Here is a 24,722-nt window from a genome sequence, read left to right on the forward strand (position 1 = left end):
CAGCTGCCGCAGCGCAGCAGTGCTGTGCTCTCCCGCCCCCCAAAATGGCAGGAAAACAGTCCTATTTGTGTTGTTTTCTTACCTTTTCTTCTCTCCAAGGCTCCGCGGATCAGAGAATAGTGTGGGCATGTCCCTCCCTCCCTCCGGAGCCTTGGTAGGAAGAAAAGGCAAGCAAACAACACAGACCAGAGGTGGCTCCATGCAGCTGGCCACCTGCATAATTTATGCCAGTGGAGCCATGGGACTGTTCACATGGGACGGTGCAGGTGCCCCCAAAGCAGCTGCGGGCTGCAGACGGCTCCATGCTTTATGGCCACCTGAACAGTCCTATGTGAACAGTCCCATAGCTCCACTGACATAAATTATGCCGGTGGCCAGCTGCTTCTGCCGCCAGTGCAAAAATGGCCTTCGATTTCCTACAGCTAGAATGGGCTACCAGAAAATGGAAACAAAACCTACACTTTTCTTTCTTGTATCAGATGATGAACTATGATGCAACCTTGCTGCATATCAGTGCGTAGATGGGTGACCTCTTGAGGGAATTCTATAAGCCCAGCTAGATGGGATAGAGTCCAGGAGTCTGACCAGTATACACGACTGCTTTTTGAAAGCATTTAAAATGATTTAGGAACCCAATCCTAATTAAGCCCACAGCAAAGTGGACTGAAATCTCTTGTGCCCTATAGCTGTTTTGGCACTTGCAAAGGTGGGGGGAGGGGCAACAGGATCTCAACTTGCCATGCAACAGGTCTGATCCCCTCGTGGCATTTTTAAATGAGTTAGACCTGTGGACACCTGTGGACACCATCACATCTAATTTGGTCCTATGATGGAACAAAGGTCTAACGTGAATGTAATAAATCAAGTTCTTAAATCTGGTACAAAAGGTCTGTCACACTGTTCTGAAGTCAGTGCACAGATTTATATGCTCCAGCATATTCAGTTCTGGGTTTAAATCTGAGTGGTCCAGATTGAAAATGTCTACTTAGTCACAGGTATCCTGAGTATTCTGGCCAAGACAATCAATGCTTATTGTCAATTTCTCACTTGTAACTGAAAAGAAAGACATGTGCTACTTTGCTGTTGTGAGGATGGCTAAGGTCGATGATAATTAAAATTGTGTGTATGGTGTAAATGCTCATGCACACACAAATATTACTCAGGAAACACAAAGATCTGGTTTGGCTTGAAAGATTGTTTTCTGCTGGCAATGTGAGAACACCATAGAGTATAATTGCAGTATCACATTAATTATATGGAAACCCAAACAAAATGATTAACTCCAACACTGTCTGGAAACATTACTACCAATATAATGACTTCAAATGATCTAATACACTAATTTGCCTTTATTCTGCTACCTACATATGCATCTGTTCATCCATACCCGAGTGAGGCACAATAGGTTCTTCCTTGAGGCACTTATTGGCTTGTTCAGCAAGCATTACTTATGTGATGTTAAGATGAACACAAAAGAGAGAAGTCATCATGGGGGCTCATGTAAAACAGACTATACAGCATTCAATTTCTGCTGATGACTTATTTTGCCAGTAGACATTAATACTTGACTATATAACAAAATTATAGTATAGGTCTTGTTCTGCCAGGCTTAATTATGGTTTTACTGCCTGATCAAGGAGAAGTAGAACTTTACGCAGCATAGGGAGAAGCAGGTATAAATGACTCTCCGTAGTCGGTTCAGAAATGCGCTCAGCAGTGATCTTTGCTATGCCAATAGTTTAGCAAAAACCTACCTTGGTTCTGTTCTAGGCAAGCCACTCCTTGTCTGTTTATGTTAAGCCACTCAAGCCACTTCTTGTCAAGTTAATCTCCCTTCTTGTGGTGCTATCAGATTTGGCGACCATTCACAGTACACACTGCTATTGCCCCACCCTTCTGTAGGTTATATTGAAGCCACACTAGTAATTCTCTTGGCAATGAAATCAAACAAAAGAAAGGGGGAAAGCCCATCTTAAATGTAGGGGTGTGTGTGTGAAAATGTGGTTGTCCACTTCCTTAAACGAACAGTTTGCTGGGAGAACATCATTCCTGATGACTAAACATACCACAAGACAACACATAGATTGCCCTAGAGTTTTTTTAAAACTTAGCCTTAAAACATGTGCTGTATATCAATGTTCTGTCCTGGATATAACTAATTCTCAATATAGCTATATTTGTAAATACTTAAATCTGGAACCAGAAGCCATGTACAGACAATTCAAACCTTTCAACAAACCCAAGAAAAGCCCCAGGTTTGCAGAAAAATCTGGTATGTAACACACACAAAGCCACTGGGGAATTAAAAGCCCCCAAATAATAGAAGCAGCACTTGCAGCTTTAAGAAACAAATGTTCTCTGTGGCTGTTACTAGACAACCACAACAGTATTGGCAGTTGAAGGCTTGGTTTCTGTCAGTTAAAGGCTGGAGGAGGAGTCAGAGGCTTTTTCCATGGCTTTTGATAGAGGATTCATAGGGCCTGCCAGCAAACACAGGGTAATTTTACTTCATAGAAGATTGTTGAGTGACCTTGGGCCAGTCAAACATTCTTACCTACTTCACAGGGCTGTTCTAAAGATAAAATGAAAGAGAATAATATAAACTTACTTGGGTCCACATTGTGGAGAAAGAAGGGATATACAAGTAGTAAATAAATAATACATATAGCTAAATATGAGGAGTGGATAAAAGTAGGTTTGTAGGGGAAGGTAAAAATAAGCTACTCCTCACCAGCCTCTGTAGATTCCCCACTGTACAACTGGGTCTTGCTTGTTTGCCGGCACTGTACTATTTGGCCAAACTTCTCCAGGGAGAAGCTGACAGGATAACTGAAGATGGGTAGGAGGAGATAAGGGTAGGTCAGCTGATGGATACAAAGAAGAGAAGGAGACAGAAACACCAAGATGCTATGAGGTCTTTCAGAGAAGGGAAAATGGAAATAGTGGGGGAGGAGAAATTGAGATGTCCCCTGCAAGTCCTTTTGTTCCAAATAGGAATGTTTTTCAACATGTACAGAAGGCTTATCCTTCCTCAATTAAAACTCCAAATAGCCTCAAGCATGTATAGAAGAAAGGAAAGAAGCTTGTAAGCATAAGATGATGTTATGCTGTTGCTCTGTTTCTCTAACTTTGTAGCTAAGTTTTGGGGCATTGTGGTATTAACCTATTTTATTGTATATGTCATATTGTTCATAGGATATTTTTAATAGGATATGTCATATTGTTCATAGGATATTTTTAAATCTACTTTTATTACATTGATGGTTGTATGTATTGTATTGTTCCTTGCATTGCTTTGAAATGCGCAATCTGCAATGAGAAACTATACATTATGTTTGATACAAATTGAGTCAGTGGTCTTCTGACCATCTCTGTTCATTTAACAGTTGGATGCAAATTGGGGAACTGACATTCTCAAGTGCATTAAGGCCCAATTCAGCTTGAGAACATGGCGTTGGGGAGTAGGAACGTCAGCCTTCCCTCCCACACCATATTCCTGACTTGAAATGGCTGTGAGAACACTATTTGTCCTGCTGTGGTCTATACATGTACTGAAGTCCAGCGGCTGGTACCTGGTAGGAGACTTCTTCTAGGGCAAACCCAGAAGTGATATTACTGCATTGCTACAGTGGTCAAGAATTCACTGGAAATTCTGTGTTAAAATGCTGGAAGTGAAATCACAGCTCTTCCTAATACTGATTCTTCCTATCATCCCCCCACCCCCATAATGTGTGGGAGACCTTGAAACTTGAGAATGTTCTCCCAAATCACTTAATTATGTTATTTACAATTCTCCTTTCTTACAGTCACGGCCAATAACATAGGGTTCCTTGTATCTGGACCTCAGAGAGTATCAGTGAAAAAGATGGATTATTAATGAAGTAAATCAATAAAGTTACTTTCAGATAGAATGGAATAATCCTGAACAAATTTAGAAATTAGATACAGTCCATTAACTCAAAACAATTATTTTTAAGATTCTTTTAAACTCAACAATTCACTTCCACGGAATTGTTGGAAGAAATCCAAACAAATGATTTTTCTTCAGCCTGCATCTGCTATCTAACTTTATATTCAATTTAACATTGCAAATCCAAGCACACTGGATATCTCCATTAGCCACATTCCCTTGCCATTAGTCCTGTGGGAGAGGGTTCACCCATGTGCCTTTATCTGACCTGAGTGATATGTCACATGTCTCCTGTATGTTCTTTGACTGTTTTCCAGTGCAGCTTGCTTTTATTTCATTCATGAGGCAGTTTGAAAAAAGCTGAATTAAAATAAATGAGATGCAAATACATTCAATGGTTTCCCTCTTGTTTTCAAATTGCATTTTCAGTCCACTCAACCTGTTATAATCTCATAGTGATTTTCATTTAAAAGAGCTAAATGGATATGTGATTACTGTTACAGGAACTAACACAAGACAATTAAATGCTGAGGTGTTGATATATGGAGCTGTGTTTTGATTTGCATATACATGGTGCAAAAAATCTAACTCTGGCAAGAATTCAGCTCTAAGACTTGTATGTTTAACTTCTGCTAATTACCACAAGTGCCTCTATTAAGATTTACTACTCAGAGCCAAGATTAAAGACATTTATATTTGGGCCTTACTTGTTAATTTGAGAGACTAGTCTACACAATGAAAAAAAATTCTAAAATGATTACTATTAATAACTAATGTCTATACGACAGCATTGTGCACAGATCAGTTACACAGCCCTGAAAGTATGTTTTTGCTCTTCCTGTTTGCAAAATATAGAAGTATGCAACTCTCTCATTATAGGCAGTACAATACATTGCCAATATACTAAGGAAAGAATTAGGACCTATTAAGCAGCGAGACTGTAAAATTTTAATGTCTTCCTGTTTCATACACACTCCAGCTGGGCAAGAAGTCTTGAGAATGTAGGGCTCAGAGTTGCTTGTGAAGACTTGAGGAAAGAATTTCAGCAGTATTTTGAGATAGGAAATGGCTGAGCACCTTTGGGTGCTATTTGAACAGTAGCAAGTGGTACTGTAATGTTCAAAATGCCACAATGGTTAAGGGTAAATGGGAGAGTACTGATATGAGCAGTGACATGTAATGTGGTACCTTCTCTGCAGCTATTTGGTTGTGGGGTATGAATCATACATTCTTTCCATTAGATATTCAAGGATCAGCTAGAGAAGAAAAGGCTAGGAGAGAGTCTAAGAGAAAATTTTACCTGAGAGCAGATAATATTTGCAAATGCCCATTCACATGAATTCTCCCGCATCATGGAACTGTTTGCCTCAGGCTATTAGAAAGGTCCTCACTTCTTTCATTTCACAAAATGTGCAAAACAGAATTGCTCATGAGAGGATTATTACAGAGGGAGTAGAGCTGTGGAGTAATGCATCAGTTTGGGAGGTGACCTCTATTAGGAACAATGTATTTTTTTAATTTCAGTTTTTTTAGTCCTATGTTGTTGTACTAGTGGTCTTTGTTATTAGACTCAAATGTTATCATCCAACTGTTACCATAATTTGTAATCATCTTACTGAAAGATGGAATAGTTCTATCATACTTGTAATCCGCTGTTAGTTCCAATGAGAAAGGCAGACAATAAATAAATGTAATAAACAAACATATAAAAGCAACTTGTTTAAACTCACTTAGTGAATTTATGGCAAGTTGAAACTGAGGTTTCCTGATTTACAGTTCAGTCTTTTGATGTGGAAAGCAAACTAATCGCCCACAGACTGGACATGGTCAATTTACATTCCAATTCCAAACAAGGAGATATCAAAGACTGTGGCAACTTTCAGACAATTTCATTAATTTCTCATGCATGTAAAGTGATGCTCAGAACCTCACAACAAAGGTTGTTACCATTTATGGAATGAGAAATGCAAGTTGTTCAAGCTAGATTCTGAAAAGGAAGAGGCATGAGATCATACTGCAAATTTATGCTGATTACTGGCGCACAGGCATCCATTTCAGAATAAAGTCAGTTTGTGATTCAGAGATAACAGCAAAGCCTGTGACTGTATGGATCATGAAAACCTACAGTTGGTTTTAATGGAAATGGGTGTGCCACAATGGGTGTGTTTTGATACGCAACTTTTACTCTGGACACGAAGCTACTGTTAGGACAGAATATGGAGAAATAGAACAGTTTCCAAGTGGCAAAGGGGTCAGACAAAGGGCGATTTCCCACTTCAAAAAAGAAAGGAGATACGAACCGGTTTGGTTTGTTACGGGACCTTTTGAGCGCGGTTTCATGGTCCCCACCGCAGCTTCTGGCCTCTTGGTTCAATAAACGGGCAGCCACGCAGGACTCCCCACAAACGTGCAATTCGCTCAGGGGCTGTCCTGATTGGCTGCTGCATTGTGCTGGGGCGGGATTTTTTTATTTTCAAAAGAACAAATTGACGTCTCCACATCTATTTGAGCACACATGATATGCGTCTCTATGTCCATGTGCGCTCAAACCGACGTGCAGATGATTTTGAGGGAGGACCCAATTGGTGAAAAAAACCAAACCCACGCGCGCACCCACCCACGCTGCTCTCCCTTTTTCTCTCTGCCCTCTCTCCGAACTTCTCACCCAGCAGAGCTTCTGCCTGTCTCACTCCCTGACCTGCTCGTGAAGGTGCCTCCTAGCAGGAACAGAAGAACAATGAGAAAAGGGATGAGATGGGCCGGGCGAGCGCTGCCCTCCAGCCAGCCCTCCCAGCCACCTTTCCGCCTGTAAAGGCTTCTGCTAGGTTCCCGCTAAAAGGAACAGTACACTTGCAAATAGCAGCCATGTGTTAAAATATTATCTATAGTTATCCTTTATCCTCTCATCATCAGCAGCTCAATAGTGCATTACCACTGAAAATAATGGCAGTATTCAGCAGGATGGACAAAGAAACGGTACTATACCAAAATTAGCACACAGGTGTGCACACATGTTTTTCTTCCAGAAACACCTAGATTCATGTTTGGTTTCAGGGGCCTAGATCGGGGACAAAGGATCACTGTGCATGAACTGTGGTGTAAGAATAGCAGGCAGTGGAGCATTCTGTGTGCCTACTAATGCACCGTTAACACATTTTAGATAGGACTGCAGCAAACTCACCCATCACAAGCAGTTTGGTTCATATTTGTCCATATTTTTATATTTTAATAAAATAAAATATTGTAGCATATTACAATTAAAAATAGTTCAGAACATGATTGTAAGGCTGGGTTGCACTTACCCTAAGCTTTCTGCCAAACACAGTCACTTTTCCTTTAATCTGTTCCTTTCTCAGGCGCCACTCTATTGAATTTAAGCCATTCTCCATCGGCAGGGAAATGTTACATCGCCCTATTGTAGGGGTTACAGAACCAGCAAGGACGTGTGGTTCACTATGAAAGCTTATACTCATTCCATTGGCATACATCACCCTCAAAGTACCATTATTACAGAGCTGATAGCTGTTCCTCACTTGATCTGGAAAAATAATGAGAAAAAAATTACTTAGTTGCATTCATCATAAAGGAAAAATATGGCCTAATTTGCTAGGCTTTCATGGTCTTTCTCCATTTTTCAAATGAACTTTGCCTGCAATTATCATATAAAGTAACATGTTAGATATTTGAGGTAGTATTGATTTATATAAAGAACAACAGTATTAATATCCAGAATCTTCAGTTATTGCAGTTTTTTAGAATCCTCCTTACCTCTTTTCTCAATCAGAATGTATACTGGCATTGTTTATTCTCAGACTTAATGTGGATACATATTTAGTATGACCGGAACTTGAGGAAAAAAATGATTTTAATTGAAACACATCAACAAAGAACCTTTTACACATGAGAATGTGGAAAGTTGTGTCTGAGGTCTTTTATTATAAATGAGCAAGTCAGTCCCTTTTCTTTGCAAGGGTTTCAAATTTGTTCTATTAGATTATAGCAGTATTATAGATTAGGTTTGGTCTTTAAGGGGGATGTAAAACACAGAATGAGCTGCCAGACACAATCTTTGTGCAAGTATCATTGCCTTAAGAGACTGTTCTAGTCAAGTAGACATCTGACATTTTACTGACTGACTAAAGTTATAAAAATAAAACTTCATATTTCTGAGACGGTTATACTCCTGACTGGCTGGTGCAACCAGGTCCATTCTATGAAACGGTAAAAAAAGGAGTTCCTCCAGTCAGGCAGTATAGTGAGCAGCTGCCATCAAAGAATTACTATCCTTTTGTCAAAAGGAAAATATCTACATAATTAATCATCCGGTAGCATAGAAATAAAGCCATCGGAACCCAGGAAAACAGTCCATAAATGTTGACATTTATATGTCAGGAGGCTATTGTCCTGTGACTATGTTTGTTTTCAGTGACATTATCTCTTAATTAAAAAAAAAGCATCCGAAAAATTCCTTTCACTGCAGTTTTGGTAACAATGTTAAGCCATATGCAATATAGAATCACTTTTGGAAGATTCACATTTAACCCTTTTACTGATCTCTGCTTCACTGTGCTTATACTGTGACTTGGTTTACATAGAAAGCTGTCCAAGATTCGGTAAGCCACTTAAGCAAAATGGCTGGTTCTCTTAACCGCTATCAGACCACAGGCCAATCAAAGGAAAAGATATTGAGTGTGGCACACCAAGATAATTTAAATGTGCCTGGGGGATAAATTGGAAAAATAAGTCAACACTGTAATTATTTTAGTGGTAATTTCTGTAGAAAAACATATGGGTTGCCAGGAAGGTTCTAGAACTAGCCATTGATTGAAATATCCATGTTATTCCCTTCAAAAAGGACAATTTTTCCTGTTACACATGCCACATGGGGTAGGAAGAGCTTCACAGTTTTCATGAGAAATGTTCCCACTGAGAAAGACAGAACTTGAAGAAGAAATCTGCTTTTCCGCTTTCTGATTGGTCGGGAGGCACACATTTGATAGTGAAATTCTCCGGGATAAAGTTTAAAATAAAAAAGACTCTTGCAAATGTACTTGAACATATCATTATATAGGGTTTTTTTAAAAAAACTTTTTAAAAAACTTTTAAAAACCCACACAATCATACAATCAATATCCAAAGATAGAATTATTGTGAAGTAACATGCCTAGCTTTCTTGGAGATCATTATAACAAAATGGATGCCCCTATGGAATCCAACTGGGTCTTATTAAGGTATAAGAGGATGAAACTCTTCAAAGACATAGTCAGTTTCTGGAGAATGTGTTTACTGTAGTCTTAAATCTGCAAAAGAGGTGTCAGTACTAAATTTTGATTCAAAGAATGATCAGAAATCTCTTTAGGAAGACATTATGTTGGGGCATAAAAAGTGATTTCCCAATGCAAATGAGGAAATGGTAGGTCAAATTACTTGGTAACATCTATCATGAATGTTGTTTAAAACAATAGCTGAGGTTGTAATGTAGCCAGGGGTTCAAATTGTTTTCATTCAGTCAAAGAAGAACATAAGCTGTAGAAGAAGCAAATTTGAAGATAATGCTGAGCAGTTACAAGATTTTTCTATATGAAAAAAAAAACCTGCTTCAGGTGAGAAAACATTGCACATCCATCAGTTGGAAGGCAGAAATTGCTGCCAAATGGACATGTAAAGTATGAATATCAAGATCTTCAGTTGTGAAAGGGTTAGAGTGCAGGACTCTAATCTGGAGAATGGGGCTTGATTCTCTACTCCACCACATAAAGCCTGCTAGGTGACCTTGGGCCAGTCACAATTCTCTCAGAACGTTCTCAGCCCATGTGAAGAAAGGCAATGGCAAACCACCGCCAAATGTCTCTAACTTTGAAAATCCTACATGGTTGCCATAAGTCAGCTGTGACTTGACAACACACACAAGGAGTTTGGAAAACAAGCTTGGAAAACAGTGCTTGGAAAACAAAGATGACGCAGTTGGTCCTCCATACAAAATGGGATCTAAAACCTAAGTTTTATCAGAACATGTTTTCTGCAGATCACTTTTATTGCAGCCTAATTGGAGTAGTTATTCTCCTGCAGATGAAGCATGGATAAGGATGCAGCAGCATTTCATGGGGCATTTGGGCTGCTACAGGAGAGAAAAGGTATGGAAGTTGTACTATGTGGAAAGATATCCCTGCTGTCTTTGGAAATTACTAGTGCATCCAAGCACTGAATGAAAAGAACATTCCGCCAGGAGAAATAGAACCATCCTTAAATTCTTTGTGCTTTCATAAGTGACACCAGTAATATGTTTTTGAAGAATTATTGCCTTTATATTTAATACTAGAATGCTATTTTCTAATATGAACAATTCAAACATAAATAACAATCTATTGGTTTTTAGTAATTGAATGGATAGGAATGATTTAGGAAAATGTGTTTTTCCTGTTGAGAGTAGAGTGATGTGATACCAAACAGATACACATGTGATATCCATACATCACTCCAGGACTTTGTGTATGTGTGTTGGGAGGCGGAAGGCATGGTCTTTACAGAAATAAAAATGGAGATGATGATTTTTAAAATAAAAATTCTCAATTTTTTTTACAAAAGTCTAAGGCTGCACAAAAGCTTGCAGACCAGAAGTTGCTTAAGTCTGCTTTATACCATTGTTTTTGCTCACATCCAGGTATGTAAAGGCTTTTAAGAGTAGTTCAGAGGTGATTTTCTTGTGTATATTTCACAGATGATGAGGTGTTCTGAGAAGTGAGCTTCTGTACCTTGAACTACTGTATAAGATGCCTCCACAGAGGAGAGGTTGGTAATTACTGTGACATCATCATCCCGGTTGGAGTTTTCAATATCTATGGTAATAGACTTTTCCATTTCTCGATGAAGGCTGGTTACTACACCCGTGGGGCGCGTTACATTGGTCAGACGTCCTTCATGGTCATAGCTAAAAGATGCAAGAAAAGTCAGACATATATAATTGTTTCAAGGTTCATCCGAGCCAACGTATACTTTCATTTGTTTTAAATTATATACACATATACATGTTCACACATTGCAAAACTAAAGACTAGAGAGTAACAAAAACAACTTGAAGAGCAAGTACAGGGATCCCACTACACAAAATAATCTTCAGTACCAAAAGCAGGAAGAATTCACTAGAATTCTGTAGAGACAAGCTGATAGATTGAGGAACCAAAGCATACAGAACCAAGGAACTCAAAAGCAGTTCTGAACAATTGCAGTTCTATACATCTGTGGAAAGACCTTCTTACGTACAAATCTCCCTGGATGTTATTCTTTCATATGCACTTACAGAGTGAAATCAATATTATTTACATATTTTAATGATCTCAGCACAGTTCTATCTTATAATATAGTTCAGATAACTAAAACTATTGCAAAGAACCAATTTCAAAATGTGCTATGATATATTTGGGTACAAATGTTTCTGTGATATGCCTCTAGCAGAGATCCCTTCTCATATTTTTGCAAGAAGAACAATTTCAGTTTGGAGGAAAAGTTTCTGTAAGGCTTAACTGATACCCTTGGATATAGTAAAGATAAATTTTAAGTGTTAAGTTATTTACATAGTGTTAGGTTACTTACATAATTTTATATACATATTATAGAAATGCTTAGAGCAGGGCAACCCTTCTTTTTCTTTTAAGCAAGTACACCTAATAAATAGCAATACAAATGTATTCTGGCACAACTATTGTTAAGACTTTAAGGTGCCACTGAACTCCTATTTTATTGAGCTGCTGCAAACATTTGGAATTTTTGCTAATGAATTGGTCCTTTAAATAATTTTAAGCTACAGTTATATCTGTTCTGGGACACAAATGATCACATTTGTTATTGGGCACTGTGAATGTGTGTTTGTGTGTGTGCATGGTAACTCCTCCAATCCTGCACTTTGTTTCATATATATTTGTAGTGAAGTGCCAACCCACCATTTGAAGATGGCCCCATCTTAAGCCTCTGTCTCTTGGTACAGCATCCACACAAGATCAAGTTATAGATCAGTGATGGTGAACCTTTTTGAGACCGAGTGCACAAATTGCAACCCAAACCCCACTTATTTATCGCAAAGTGCCAACCCGGCAATTTAACCTGAATGCTGAGGTTTTAGTTTTAGTTTAGAAAAAAACAGTTGGTCCCCTCTTCCTCCGCCCCACCTGCTTGAAAAGGGGCCAGGCTGCTTTAGCCTCCAGCAAGTCACCTGTGCACCTCTCTGTGCCTCTCCAGCATCTCTGCCTCCTCTGCGCTGACCCCCCCCCCCAGGCAGCACCCACCCGGAGCACAGGCACCAGGCCCGCCAGCCGAGTCCTCCCTGCTCACCGCGATGTGCGCACGTCATGCTCAGTGGCCCAGGCCAGCCTAGGGGTGTGTGTGTGTGTGTGTGTGTGTGTGTGGGGGTGACGAACTCTGTGTTCGCGTGCCCACAGAGAGGGCTTCGAGTGCCACCTCTGGCACCCGTGCCATAGGTTTGCCATCACTGTTATAGATGTTTCCAGAAGAAACAAATATAGAAATAAATTGTTAACTTAAAAAGCTGTGCTTAACTTAGTACATTTAGGATCAATTCAGATTTCCATATTTAGTTAGGATATGGAAGTTCAAGGCTCATGAATTAGAAGAAGAAGAAGAAGAAGAAGAAGAAGAAGAAGAAGAAGAAGAAGAAGAAGAGGAGGAGGAGGAGGAGGAGGAGGAGGAGGAGGAGGAGGAGTTTGGATTTATACCCCCCTTTCTCTCCTGTAAGGAGACTCAAAGGGGATTACAATCTCCTTTCCCTCCCTCCCCCACAACAAACACCCTGTGAGGTAGGTAGGCAGTGGTGGGATTCAAATAATTTAACAACTGGTTGTTTACAAGCACGACTTCTGCCAAAGTGGGTAGGGCTGAGAGAGCTCAGAAGAACTGTGACTAGCCCAAGGTCACCCAGCTGGCATGTGTTGGAGTGCACAAGCTAATCTGGTTCACCAGATAAGCCTCCACAGCTCAGGTGGTAGAGCGGGGAATCAAACCCGGTTCTCCAGATTAGAGTGCACCTGCTTTTAACCACTACATCATGCTGGCTTTATTGGAGGACTGACAGACCCTCACAAATAATATGTGGAAAATATGGGAGGCATCGTTCTATCCCAGAAACAGTAGAAAACACTGATTATTGTTCAAGCAATACAGATCTCATGCTACAACTGAATTTAACAAAGCAATTTTAAACTATGTTTATGGTCATTATTATTTCATTTGGCAGAAGTACGAAGTCATTTGGTGTGTATGCCTTTGATTCTATTTCCTCCCCTCAGTTATCAGCAACTGCTTTTTTTTTTTCTGGAGAAGGATGCTTACATGATTGCTTTCTCTAGAGACAAGATACTAATGAGGCACTAATTGCTGAAACTGGCAAATTGTCCCAGTGTGCACGTCCATCTACACATAGCCCTATAGAGTTGTTGAACAGGGTAGATAAGCGGCAGACTGAAAGGCATACGGGAACAGCAACTGCTGCCCTGCAAGCATGGCTGTTTTCAGCTGGGGAAAGAGCTTGGACTGGATTGTGCTTGATTGCTCAATAATATGACTTCATTATTCCATGGATTTAGATAGTGGACAGCTGTAAATGCATTTATTAAGCTATAGCTTTGATGGAGCAGGATATTTCCTGGAAATAGATGAGTGACTGGGTGAGTTGAGGATCTTCCCCACATTAGGAAATGCTTGCTCAAGGCAAAGAGGAAAATGGAAGTGAAAATCTATGGAGAATAGGAATTACTTTATAGTTCCGGGAGCCCAGTCAGTGCATAACATTTCTGTTTGAAAGATGTAAGGTATTACAGTAAATTGGTCCTATAGTTCAAATTTGTGCTAAACATGCACAGCCAGGCGGTAAATATGATTCATTAACTGTGCTGCAGTTTTTTTCTGTTTCACATTTTCCAAATTGCACTGGATGTTCTTTATATTTATATTTGTTTGCTATGTTTTATTGAGAACTTCATATCTATCAATACTATAACTTATAATGATCTGTAATCTAACAGGTTCACATAGCAGTCTTGCACCTGGGATTCAAAACACACAGAGGAAGTTATTTTGATGTAAAGTAATGGACTAATTACAGCTTTTGTTCTCATGTGAAGCTGAATAAGGTTTCATCTCTACACAATCTATTTTCTGGCCCCTTAAATTAATTCTTATTTAATACTTTCAAAATATAAAATATTCCATATGGACTCCATGGGAAACCTCGTGGAACCAATTCAAGATATGTCCCTTGCGTTATGTTTCAGATGTCAAAAACATTTCAGCAATCATGGATTTCATTTTATAACCATAGATATCTGGAAAAAAATGGTTATTTGCACATTTGCACACATGAACCTGAAAAAGACAATATACTGAGCCGTTTGGTATAGATATGGTCTTTACTGTACATAAAACCTGATGATGGGCTAGATGAAGAGTGTTGCCAAAAAAAAAACAGTTGCAGATAAGGATTGTGGAAGCCATCTCCTGTTTTGGAAAATCATCGTGCAACATTGTTAAGATTAAGAAAGGTAGACATGCCATCTTACTAGTGGTCATACTACACAATGACCATCAGATGGCAGTGTTCTCCTAAGTAAGAGAAAAAACTTCCCACTAAAAAAGATACAGATATGGGTATGTGCAAAATTTATGGCTGTATTTCCAAACTGAGTTATTTATGCCCTTAAAATTGTTTTGCTAGCTTTACTTGTCTATTATGGTCAAGGTGTCGATCAACCTATTCATAAATAGCCCAGCAAGGTGGAAATGACACCCCTAAAGCTACTTAAAGCTATTGCTTATGAGGGGTAGCTTCAGCAGAATGGATTGCTGGTTCATGAAGCAAATGCAAAGCCTGCTCCAATTGATGCAATTCCTGTTTGTTGACTGGTTAGTCTTTTATCAGAAGCTACCCGGGAAAAGCGCATTTTCCAGCAGTGGAAGGGTGCCTTCTCTAACAGTGGTTCTCTTCAGGAGAAAGGACTTGCTGCTTCAGGTGTGATGCTTACTCAGAATAGTCCTTTGTTTGCACTTTGCCAGGACAAACAGCACACCAAAGAAAATGTACAGATCCTTTGGCACATAATCTTTAATTTCTAGCTACTTCCAGAGAGACCATTTTTTTCCCTTTGTCAGTGTCCAAATAATATCAATTATTTGAAATTCAACAACACTGGCCAGCTATGTACATGCAGTCAATTAAAAGAAAGATAATGGTTAACGAGATTCTGGTTTTCTTTTACAGCTTAAAAAAATGTCTAGCATTTAATCTTTCATCTGTTGCAGTTAAAGAGGAAATTTTGTCTTTCTAATCTACTAGCTCTTAAAGGAGTGCAATTTTGGGCTCTCTGGAAATTATATGTCAGGTTGAGCTTTCACAGACACGTTGGGATCTAATTTCCTCACCAATCTCAGTGAATAAAGTTAATCAATGCTTTATCTGCCCATATGGAACATGGTCCCAATATCCTGACATTTGAACAGCAAGACTTGTCACTGGAGTTCCAAAAGAAACTGTGATATTGAAATCTCTGGAGAGAAGAAACTTAGTGGAGTGTAGACATAACCTATTTGGTTATGAGTTAGGCAAAGCTGGTACAGAAAATAAATATTCACGGGTCTGCCATACACAGTGAACAATGTTGGGACCTATCCTGCTGTTGCTATTTTAAATTGTTTCAGGCTTCTGAGAACAACCATACCACAGCTTGTATAATGGACATTTATAATAATATCAAAACCACTTCTATGCCATATTTCTGTGAAGTGTATACTTGGCCTTCCCTCTTTCCCTTTTCCTTCTGCAGATGGAATCAAGTAATTATACATTTCTATTCCACTTTCAAACAGTAAAATACTCAAGGCAGGTAGAATACTCAATATTTTAAAACTAAACTACACAAAGAGCATACAAAAAGGTGAAAAGCAGTGTGGTGTAATGGTTAGAGTGTTGGATCTGGGAGAGCTAGGATCAAATCCTCCACTAATCAAGGACACTAACTGGGTGACCTTGGGTTAGGCATGCACACAGAGTTAATCTACCTCACAGAGCTGTTCTAAAGATAAAATGAAAGACAGGAGAATGATATAAACCACCTTGGGCTCCATTGGGATAACAGCAGGGTATAAATGAGGTAAATAAATATATAAAATGAATGACTTTTAACTTTACTACAAATCATTATTTGGTATTATATCTGAAAGAGGAAACCATGCTTTGCACTATATCTCCAAAGCAGCCCTGGTTTACAATCCTAGTTTGCAGGAGAAACTCAAATATTGGCTAAGTTCCAGAGTGCAGTAAGCAATTCCCCCTGCTGTGGCAGTCCTCATAAAAAAAACAACACTGCTGAGGACAGACACTTACCAGTAATGATGTGGGATGTAGCATGAGAGGGGGGTGGAGATCAGGTGAAAACTGACAAGAACGAACATAACACAAACTTATGCAGAGGGGAGCAGTTTTCACATCTTCTGTCTTTCTACGGAAGCCCCCTGAGTCACCAGCCAGGTGATACTAGAAGGTTCTCTAAGCCTGTAGCACTGAGGACTAATTCCAAACGTGCTGGATTGAAAATTGATTCAGATTGGGGCAGTAACAGAAGAAGAGAAGGAGTAAGGAGTTTACGATATTTGCTCTGTTTTTCTAACCAAAACCCATTCCCATTGTTGGCACTGTTATTAACATTTGAAAGAAAGAAAGACTGGCCCTTTTAAAAGCCCATCTTTTGCCTTTTTTAAAGTGCTAACAACAGCAGGTGGGGGGGGGGGCAGGAACAGTCCTGAGCAACAAAACTTCTTGGAGATTGGAAAGGCTGTACCCCTTCCTTTCCTTTTAAGACCCGTATCTGAATTTTACAGGCAATTAGAGTTCCATGGCCTTTGCTGTAGCTGTTTTGGACATGACTCTGGACCCACAAAACACAAGGAAAGGAAAAACTGCACAAGCACAAAGTCCATTCACGCATGTATGGACCACACCTTTGTGGCATCTTCCTGTTTGCCTGAACTCTACCTACCCTCTCCCTATTCCCTGCCTACTCCTTTGACTGTGCCAATTTTAGTGAGTATTTCTCAGGATAGACAACATGAAAGGTCTCAAAGTGTAGTCAGAATAAATTATGCCAATTTTTTTTAAATGCAAAGGTGCACAATTTATTCTGATCACAGAATATCTTGGAATGGAAGGGCCTAGACCTGCATTTCTTCTTGAACCTTGTCCTTGTCATGATGAAACCCTGCTTGTTCATCACCTGGGCAGATAATGGATGTGCAGCATTATTCTGAAAATGGTCTTACTCATAAAATGTCGTCCATCCGATCTCATCACTTTTTGTTGCCAAGAGACCACTGTTCCCATGGTAAGTCATTAATCCAAGTTCCAAGGTCTGGGTTGACACTACCTTAAGACCACCATTTGTGCCAACAGTCAGAGTCACAATTTGATTGTCAGGCATTAGAAAATGACGTGGTGCTCCATTTGTATCCCGCCGAATTTTTAGAGAGTTGCCATTGTTATCAATCACGTCAGTCACATCATTATCAGCACTATAGGTGAAATTATATAGATATTCTCCCGTTACAAGGCTTAGGGTATACTGGTGGATGCCATCAGTGTTGAAGACATAAAGTTCCTGCTCTCCCGGAGATGCAATTTCATACTGGTTGAAAGAGTTAAGGATTGGCCTGTTTTTGCTGACAGCCCTGATACGTATATTTCCAAGATCTGCTATGTAAATAGTGCCATCAGGTGCCACAGCTAAGGATGATGGGGTATTTAAGATGGCGTCGGTGGCATAGGCATCGTCACCAGCATAGCAATTACAGTTGACATCATTTTTGCAGTCGCAGTCCGAAGCTGCTCCAGCCAATAGGCAAATCTCCCCATTAGTGGTGACCTGGCGAAGCCGGTTAATTTTTTTCTCATCTGTCTCACTGATGTAAAGAATTCCAGTGTGTGAGATGGCAATAGCACTGGCTGATTCCAGTGCAGAGTGAATGGCCAGTTTGCTGAGGGAGTAGTCTATACCGGGAACCTGACAGTGCATTGGCCGGCCAGCGATGATGCTAACCTGATGGTTCTCGGTGATCCGTAAAATGACATTGTTCTCCAGTACATACAGAGAGTTATCCATTGGGTTGACAGCAAGATCAGTTGGCCATTCCAGACGCACCTGTGGAAGACACGACACATTATGACAGCTATTATTACCTAGACCAACACATTTCTTTGAATCCATATCAATGCTATGGAAGAGAGTATCTGTGTATGATCAGAGCAGATTTGTTTTCATCAAAACTGCACTGGATTCCTCACATATTCAGTAAACAGGACGACATGCTGCAAAGAATTATAGAAAAGCAAAGTCAATTAAATACAACAACAGCTCTCTTTCTCTATCACTGCGTTAGGTCACTTCTAAATGAAGGTAGGTTTGTTATTATCAGCAATTACATTAACTATCTTCTCACGTGGCATACTGCCATCATCCTTGATATTCTTACATTTTTTTTCCAGTAGAGTGTAACATATAGTATTTCCTGGGGAGCACAACTAGGCAATCATCCAAAATAAATAGCCATCTGTTTCAATGTGGCACAGAAGCAAAGAGGAAGTAACACTCTACCTGGGTGACATCCATGCTGGAATCACAGCTTAGCGGCCGAACAGCAGTTAGGTCATTGGAGCCCAGCAGAGTTGATATGATTCCATTCTGATCAACTTTCCGGATCATTGTGGCATCAACAAAATACATAAGGCCATATTTATCTACTGCAATTCCTGCCAGGGCGCAAAGAAAGCAAGAATGAGTTGCCTGGCTTCTTGTCTGGTTAAAAATTATATCATGGACACTGACTGTTGCAATCACTATTTACCCATTTTCTCCTGATTTTGCGGGTATCGTCTAATTCAGCCAGCCCAATGACTCCACTAGAATCTAGTCTTTGGTTCTGAATTTTCAACAATGTTATTTCATAAGCGATCACTAATGGTAGTGGTTTGCTTGCTCCTAATTCCTGTATTATATATAAGCAAACTGTTACTTTTTAAGTTTTTCCTATTCTTGTTTGGATACTTTGTGTTTTTGAAAAATCAGAATTTACAATGCACTGTTCTTGAGCAACTCTTATTTATTTATTTATTTATTTATTTATTTATTTATTTATTTATTTATTTTTTCAATTAATTATACCGCCCCATCCCCGTAGGGCTCTGGGCGGTGTACAATACAATGCACATATACAAATAAGAATGCACGTATACAAGTAAATAGCTAAAACCATTAAAAGCAGCAGAAAATTAAAACTAATATCAAGATTAAGACTAACAGACAATGGCGTCCGACAAATCTATTTCCAAACCCTCTTTCAGAGGGAAGATCAGCAAACCCCAGATGGTAGGGGGACAGATGTAAAGGCCATGGGGCCATATTTACTTTTTTAGGAGTCATGCCAGTTCTCTATGAGTGGCAACTTTTCATTTATGCTGTTTTTCAATCTTAATTGCATGAGCTCCTTAAGAATGTTTCATTACCAAGAGCCTAATTTGCTCAGGCAGACATTTGTATAGTAGATCTCTCTCAACAGGGTATAGCAGCAGGAAGCTGGAAGTGACAGGTAAGACTTTTTCTGAAGAGCAACGGTGACTGACCATTTTGGCAAGATTGCCTCAAGCCTGAACCCAAAGTATCAGGTAGGGTCACTCTAATGCATGTTGAAAAGCACATTCAACCCCTGCCCTATACATGACTGAGGTTTGAGGTGAGCAGCAGTGGCGTAGGAGGTTAAGAGCTCGTGTATCTAATCTAGAGGAACCAGGTTTGATTCCCAGCTCTGTCACTTGAGCTGTGGAGGCTTATCTGGGGAATTCAGATTAGCCTGTGCACTCCCACACATGCCAGCTGGGTGACCTTGTGCTAGTCACAGCTTCTCGGAGCTCTCTCGGCCCCACCCACCTCACAGGGTGTTTGTTGTGAGGGGAAAAGGACAAGGAGATTGTAAGCCCCTTTGAGTCTCCTGCAGGAGAGAAAGGGGGGATATAAATCCAAACTCTTCTTCTTCTTCTTCTTCTTCTTCACCCACAGAATAAGTGAGGCAAGGAAAAGTCTGGACTCTAGAAGTGAATTCAGAAACATTTTTTGTAACTGGGCAGCCCCATCCAAACCTGGAGATGGTGGGATGTGGCACCAGGGTAGTATCTTCTGTCTCCAATAGGGTTTTGCTAGAGGCACGGGGAGCTCAGAAAAGCCCTTAAACTCCCCTTCCACCAGAAAGCCCCATAGGGTTTAAAAGACATAATGGTGGCGTAAGTATGAGGGCTGGTGCACCACGTAACTAGCCCTAAATGCCCGGAGAAAGCCAACTTATGTCAGCTCCACTCCTAGGAATGCCCCATCCTCTCATGATGGCATCTGAGCAGGATGCCAGCACAGCCCTGCCTCAGTCCAGACTTTTGGGTTTTGCAGTGGTGGGGCTGTGGGATGCACAGTCGCCAGTGCATCTGCCTCCTCCACCAAAGTAAGTGCCCTGGGGAAGGAGCCCTTTCAGCCCCCGCAACTAAGTTTCAAGTTGCATTGCTACAAGACCTTTGTTCTGTAGCTGGGGAACAAGCTGGGATCAAATCAGGATGTTAGGTGTTCACATATTATGTAAAACCAACTTTAAGATTACTTGTGAATAAGACCATGAGTTTATAGCCTTATTTAACACATATGAAGTAACTATAATAGAGTGGCCTATGTTCAGACAATCCCACCAACCATTGTACATTAAATACAGTTTTATGTGACATCTGAATGTGTCAAACCATGGTTCTTTCTAATCATAATTTAAACTAAATCATGGTGAAATATGTCTAAAGTGAATGTATCCTGTAGTCAATCCAGTGAATGCCTTAGCTTCTGTCTGGTGTACTACAAGCCCCTGATATCTGCGCCACTGATAGCACATTTCCCCATATGCCTTGAAATATGTACCACCTCTGCTTTTCCAGTGTTTCTCATGCCATGGCGCTACTGCATTTTCAGATAGGCATGAATAGTACTTTTAGGGATTGTACTGCAATAATACATGCATGTGATGAACACAGAACAAAAGTAATTATGTTACCAAAGAAATTGGGGTGTTATGCACATATTTAATCATGATCATGTAATGTGTGCGCAGAACCCCTGGTGATCACAGTGGACATGTAAATATCCAAGGCAAAATACGAAGATCTTCATCTTCTACTGCTGACCATTCCTGAGCAAATCATATACATCAAGACTGTCCTTCAGTGGATTGCCTCGTTCCTCCGGGACCGGACCCAGCAAGTGTGGTATGGGGACCAAGCCTCCCAAAGGTGCCCACTTCAGTGTGGTGTGCCCCAGGGAGCGCTGCTGTCCCCGCTATTATTTAACATCTATTTGCGACCCCTTGCTCAGTTGGTATGGAGCTTTGGGCTGACCTGTCATCAGTACGCTGATGACACTCAGCTCATTCTGTTGATGGAGAGGGGAATGGTCATCGCCCCTGTGGCTCTCCAGCATTGTTTGGAGGTGGTTGCTGTTTGGTTGAAGCAGAGCAGGCTAAAACTGAACCCGTCTAAGATGGAGATCCTCTGGCTGGGGCAGGAGGGAGGGGCTGGGGATTTCCAGCCGCCGGTGTGGGAGGGGGCTACATTGGCACCGGCCTCCTCCGTTCGTAGCCTGGGGGTCCACCTGGATTTGTCTCTTTCAATGGAGACCCAGGTGGCCCATGTAACCCGGGTTGCGTTTTTCCATCTTCATCAGGCCCGGCGGCTGGCCCCTTTCCTCTCTCAAACGGACCTGGCCACTGTGATCCATGCAACTGTCACCTCCAGGCTGGATTATTGCAACTCGCTCTACGCAGGCCTCCCCTTGCGTCTGATTCGGAAATTAAAATTGGTCCAGAATGCGGCGGCATGTTTGCTCACAGGAGGTGCCGCCAGAGACCATATCTCACCTGTGCTGTGCCACCTGCACTGGTTACCGATTGAATTCCGAATCGTTTTCAAAGTGTTGGTTTTGACCTTTAAGGCCTTGCGCGGCCTGGGACCTCCGTACCTACGGGACCGTCTTGCCCCACATGTCCCGAATTGGCCTCTGCGCTCAGCAGAGGCAAATTTGCTGGTGATCCCTAGCCCCTCAATGATGCAGCTGACCTCCACTCAGGCCAGAGCTTTTACAGCTCTGGCCCCTGCCTGGTGGAACACTCTACCTCCAGCTACGCGGGCCCTGCGGGATCTTAAAGAATTTTGCAGGGCCTGCAAGACGGAGCTGTTCCACCGGGCCTTCGGGGGGTCCGGCCACTGATGCCCCCCTCTCTCCTCTCTTATAACATCTGTGGACCCTGCCATTCCCCCCCTCCCTTCTCCTCCCCTTTTTCTTTTTAGGGGATTGCTAGTAGGTCGCCATCGTTAATTTTGATATTAGGATGCTGCATTTTAATGGGGTTAATTTTAGCATATAGAGCTATATTTAACTTTGATTTTATTTGTGCTCTATTTGTTTGTTCTGTTCGCCGCCCTGAGCCCTTTTGGGGGGGGGTTTATAAATACAATAAATAAATAAAATAAAATAAATAAATAAGACAGTTTTAGTAAGAAGCAGTAGCTCTGATTTGCAGCAAGTGTTGTTCTAGGCAACAATCTGTTGCTAGATGAGATGCAAGATTATTGTACCTTTGGTGCTTTTAAGAGGAATTTATTTCAAACATTAAAAAAATGTTTCTTTGAAGCAGAGCAATCAAACCCACAAATTAATGTTTATCAGTTCTTTAAATAAAGCATCTGAATCTCTGTTCTCTGTCCAATTTCTGTGGGCCACTGCAACTGTCCTTTTCAACTTTATCAAACCAGAACAATGATTAATTTTCCAGATAGTCAAGCTGGAATTGGTACATTGATAAAAGAAACTTCTTTTATTTGATGTTTGTTGCATGTTTCTTTCTATTCTGCTTTTGTTAGTTCTAAAAGAAGTGACTAGCCAAAGTGCAGATGCTTAGGCTGCATTTTTTTAAAACCTGCAGCATAGAAAAGCAAGCACCGTAAAAATAAAAGTGAATAGTCCCATATCATTGTTTTTCTTTTTTCCAGGAAGAAAAATATTTGATTTTAGTTTCTCTAGATCAACAGGAGACAGAGGAGACAGTACACCCTTCCCAAACACAATCCAAAAATATAACATATACTTTTGCATTCCCAAAGGAACATTTCATACAATCCTGCTTGCTTGCACATTTCTCCTTCACAGAGGAAAGCATTCAGTTAATTCACATTTTGTTCTTTCTTTGCAAGGGAAAGAAAATGCAGGGGCAGGAGTTTACTCCTAATAAAACAAATTTAAAAACCCTCCCAAGATAAAATTCTACATGGGAAAGACTTGTTAACCCACTGTGATTAAACCTGAGAATAAAAATAGCTCAGCAAGCACTGATTTAATTGCTGGATAATTATATCAAAATCCAATTTAGCTTCAGACAACCATTTTTTCATCCTTTACCTCGTGGGCTCATCAGAGTCGCATCCACGGCTTTTCCTCCATCTCCACATCTGGCTTCATCAAAAGGCAAGCACTGCTCTCCTGTCCCTGCCACCACTTCAGAGTTGCCAGCTAAGTCTTTGGCACCAGTAAGGGATCGGACTTTGTAAATACGGCGACTGTTGGTGTCTGATACATACAGCGAGCCCGAAACAGGATCCACAGCTAAGTAGTATTTGTGGGCAGGGTTGTTGCTTTAGAACAGAAAAGAGAAAAGATTATGGCTAAATTCACTCCCCATATAGCCTTCTAGCTAAATATGGACTGGAAGGACAGAGGTGTCAGAAAATTTGATTGCTCTACTTGTATCATCTATATTGTTGGAAGTGTCAGTTGCCTGCTGTCCTTCCCAAAATTTCAAAACTCTATACTGGACAATAATAAGTTTATAAGAAGCTGCCCAGTCCTCTGTTCTTGTCCCCACTTTGCCTCTAGTTCTAAATATGGTTAGAAAGGGTAATGTTTATGTTGGAAAATACAAGTCAAATTCAATTTTCAGCTGCGAAATTCACAGGTAACCTTTGGGCAGCTCACTATTTCTCAGCCCAATATAACTCATAAAATTCTCATGGAAATAAAATAAATAACCCAAATGTAACCCAAATCACAAATGCTTTCGAATAACAGTTTAAAAAGTGACCAATAAACAAATAGAAGCAAGGGCTACTAGGTAAAGCCCACAGCCATCTTCTAATTCTTATAAACTTTGGCAGAGTGGCCTACTGCAAAATATGTGGAAATCTTATGTATGTTTACTTGGTTCATACCTTCTACTAGTTCTGACTATATATGTAGCTGTAAAAGTTAGATACTGGCTCTTATAAGTAACCCATTTGGTGGTGCCTCACTCCTATAAACTTGATCAGTCTTATGTATTGTCGAAGGCTTTCACGGTCAGATTCAACTGATTGTTGTAGGTTTTCTGGGCTGTGTGGCCGTGGTCTGGTATATCTTGATCCTAACGTTTCGCCTGCATCTGTGGCTGGCATCTTCAGAGGTGTATCACAGAGAGAAGTCTGTTACACACTGTGTCTAGTGAGAAGAGACTGTTTAGTGGGGTATATATTGTCCATGTCCCAGGATGGGGAATCAATCAGTAAGTGTTTGGATGGAACTTGCTATGCAAAGGTGTGGCTGACTGCATTGTATTGCTAGTGGGGTTATCAGTCTATTTACATTTGTAGTCGCATTTCTCACTAGACACAGTATGTAACAGACTTCTCTCTGTGATACACCTCTGAAGATGCCAG

General features: G+C 40.5%; 1 protein-coding gene across 1 annotated transcript in view; it reads right to left on the reverse strand.

The window, feature by feature from the left end:
* Positions 1-24,722, reverse strand: part of TENM2 (teneurin transmembrane protein 2) — a 1,113,792-nt gene that overhangs the window by 17,266 nt on the left and 1,071,804 nt on the right. The window contains exons 24-28 of the mRNA XM_048487386.1: positions 23,434-23,666; positions 18,556-18,710; positions 17,228-18,102; positions 10,663-10,838; positions 7,213-7,448 (exon numbers count right to left, since the gene is read on the reverse strand). Coding sequence (XP_048343343.1) covers positions 7,213-7,448; positions 10,663-10,838; positions 17,228-18,102; positions 18,556-18,710; positions 23,434-23,666 — 1,675 coding nt within the window. The remainder of the gene's footprint in view (positions 1-7,212; positions 7,449-10,662; positions 10,839-17,227; positions 18,103-18,555; positions 18,711-23,433; positions 23,667-24,722) is intronic.

Source organism: Sphaerodactylus townsendi, linkage group LG03 (assembly GCF_021028975.2).
Source record: "Sphaerodactylus townsendi isolate TG3544 linkage group LG03, MPM_Stown_v2.3, whole genome shotgun sequence".
NCBI lineage: Eukaryota > Metazoa > Chordata > Lepidosauria > Squamata > Sphaerodactylidae > Sphaerodactylus > Sphaerodactylus townsendi.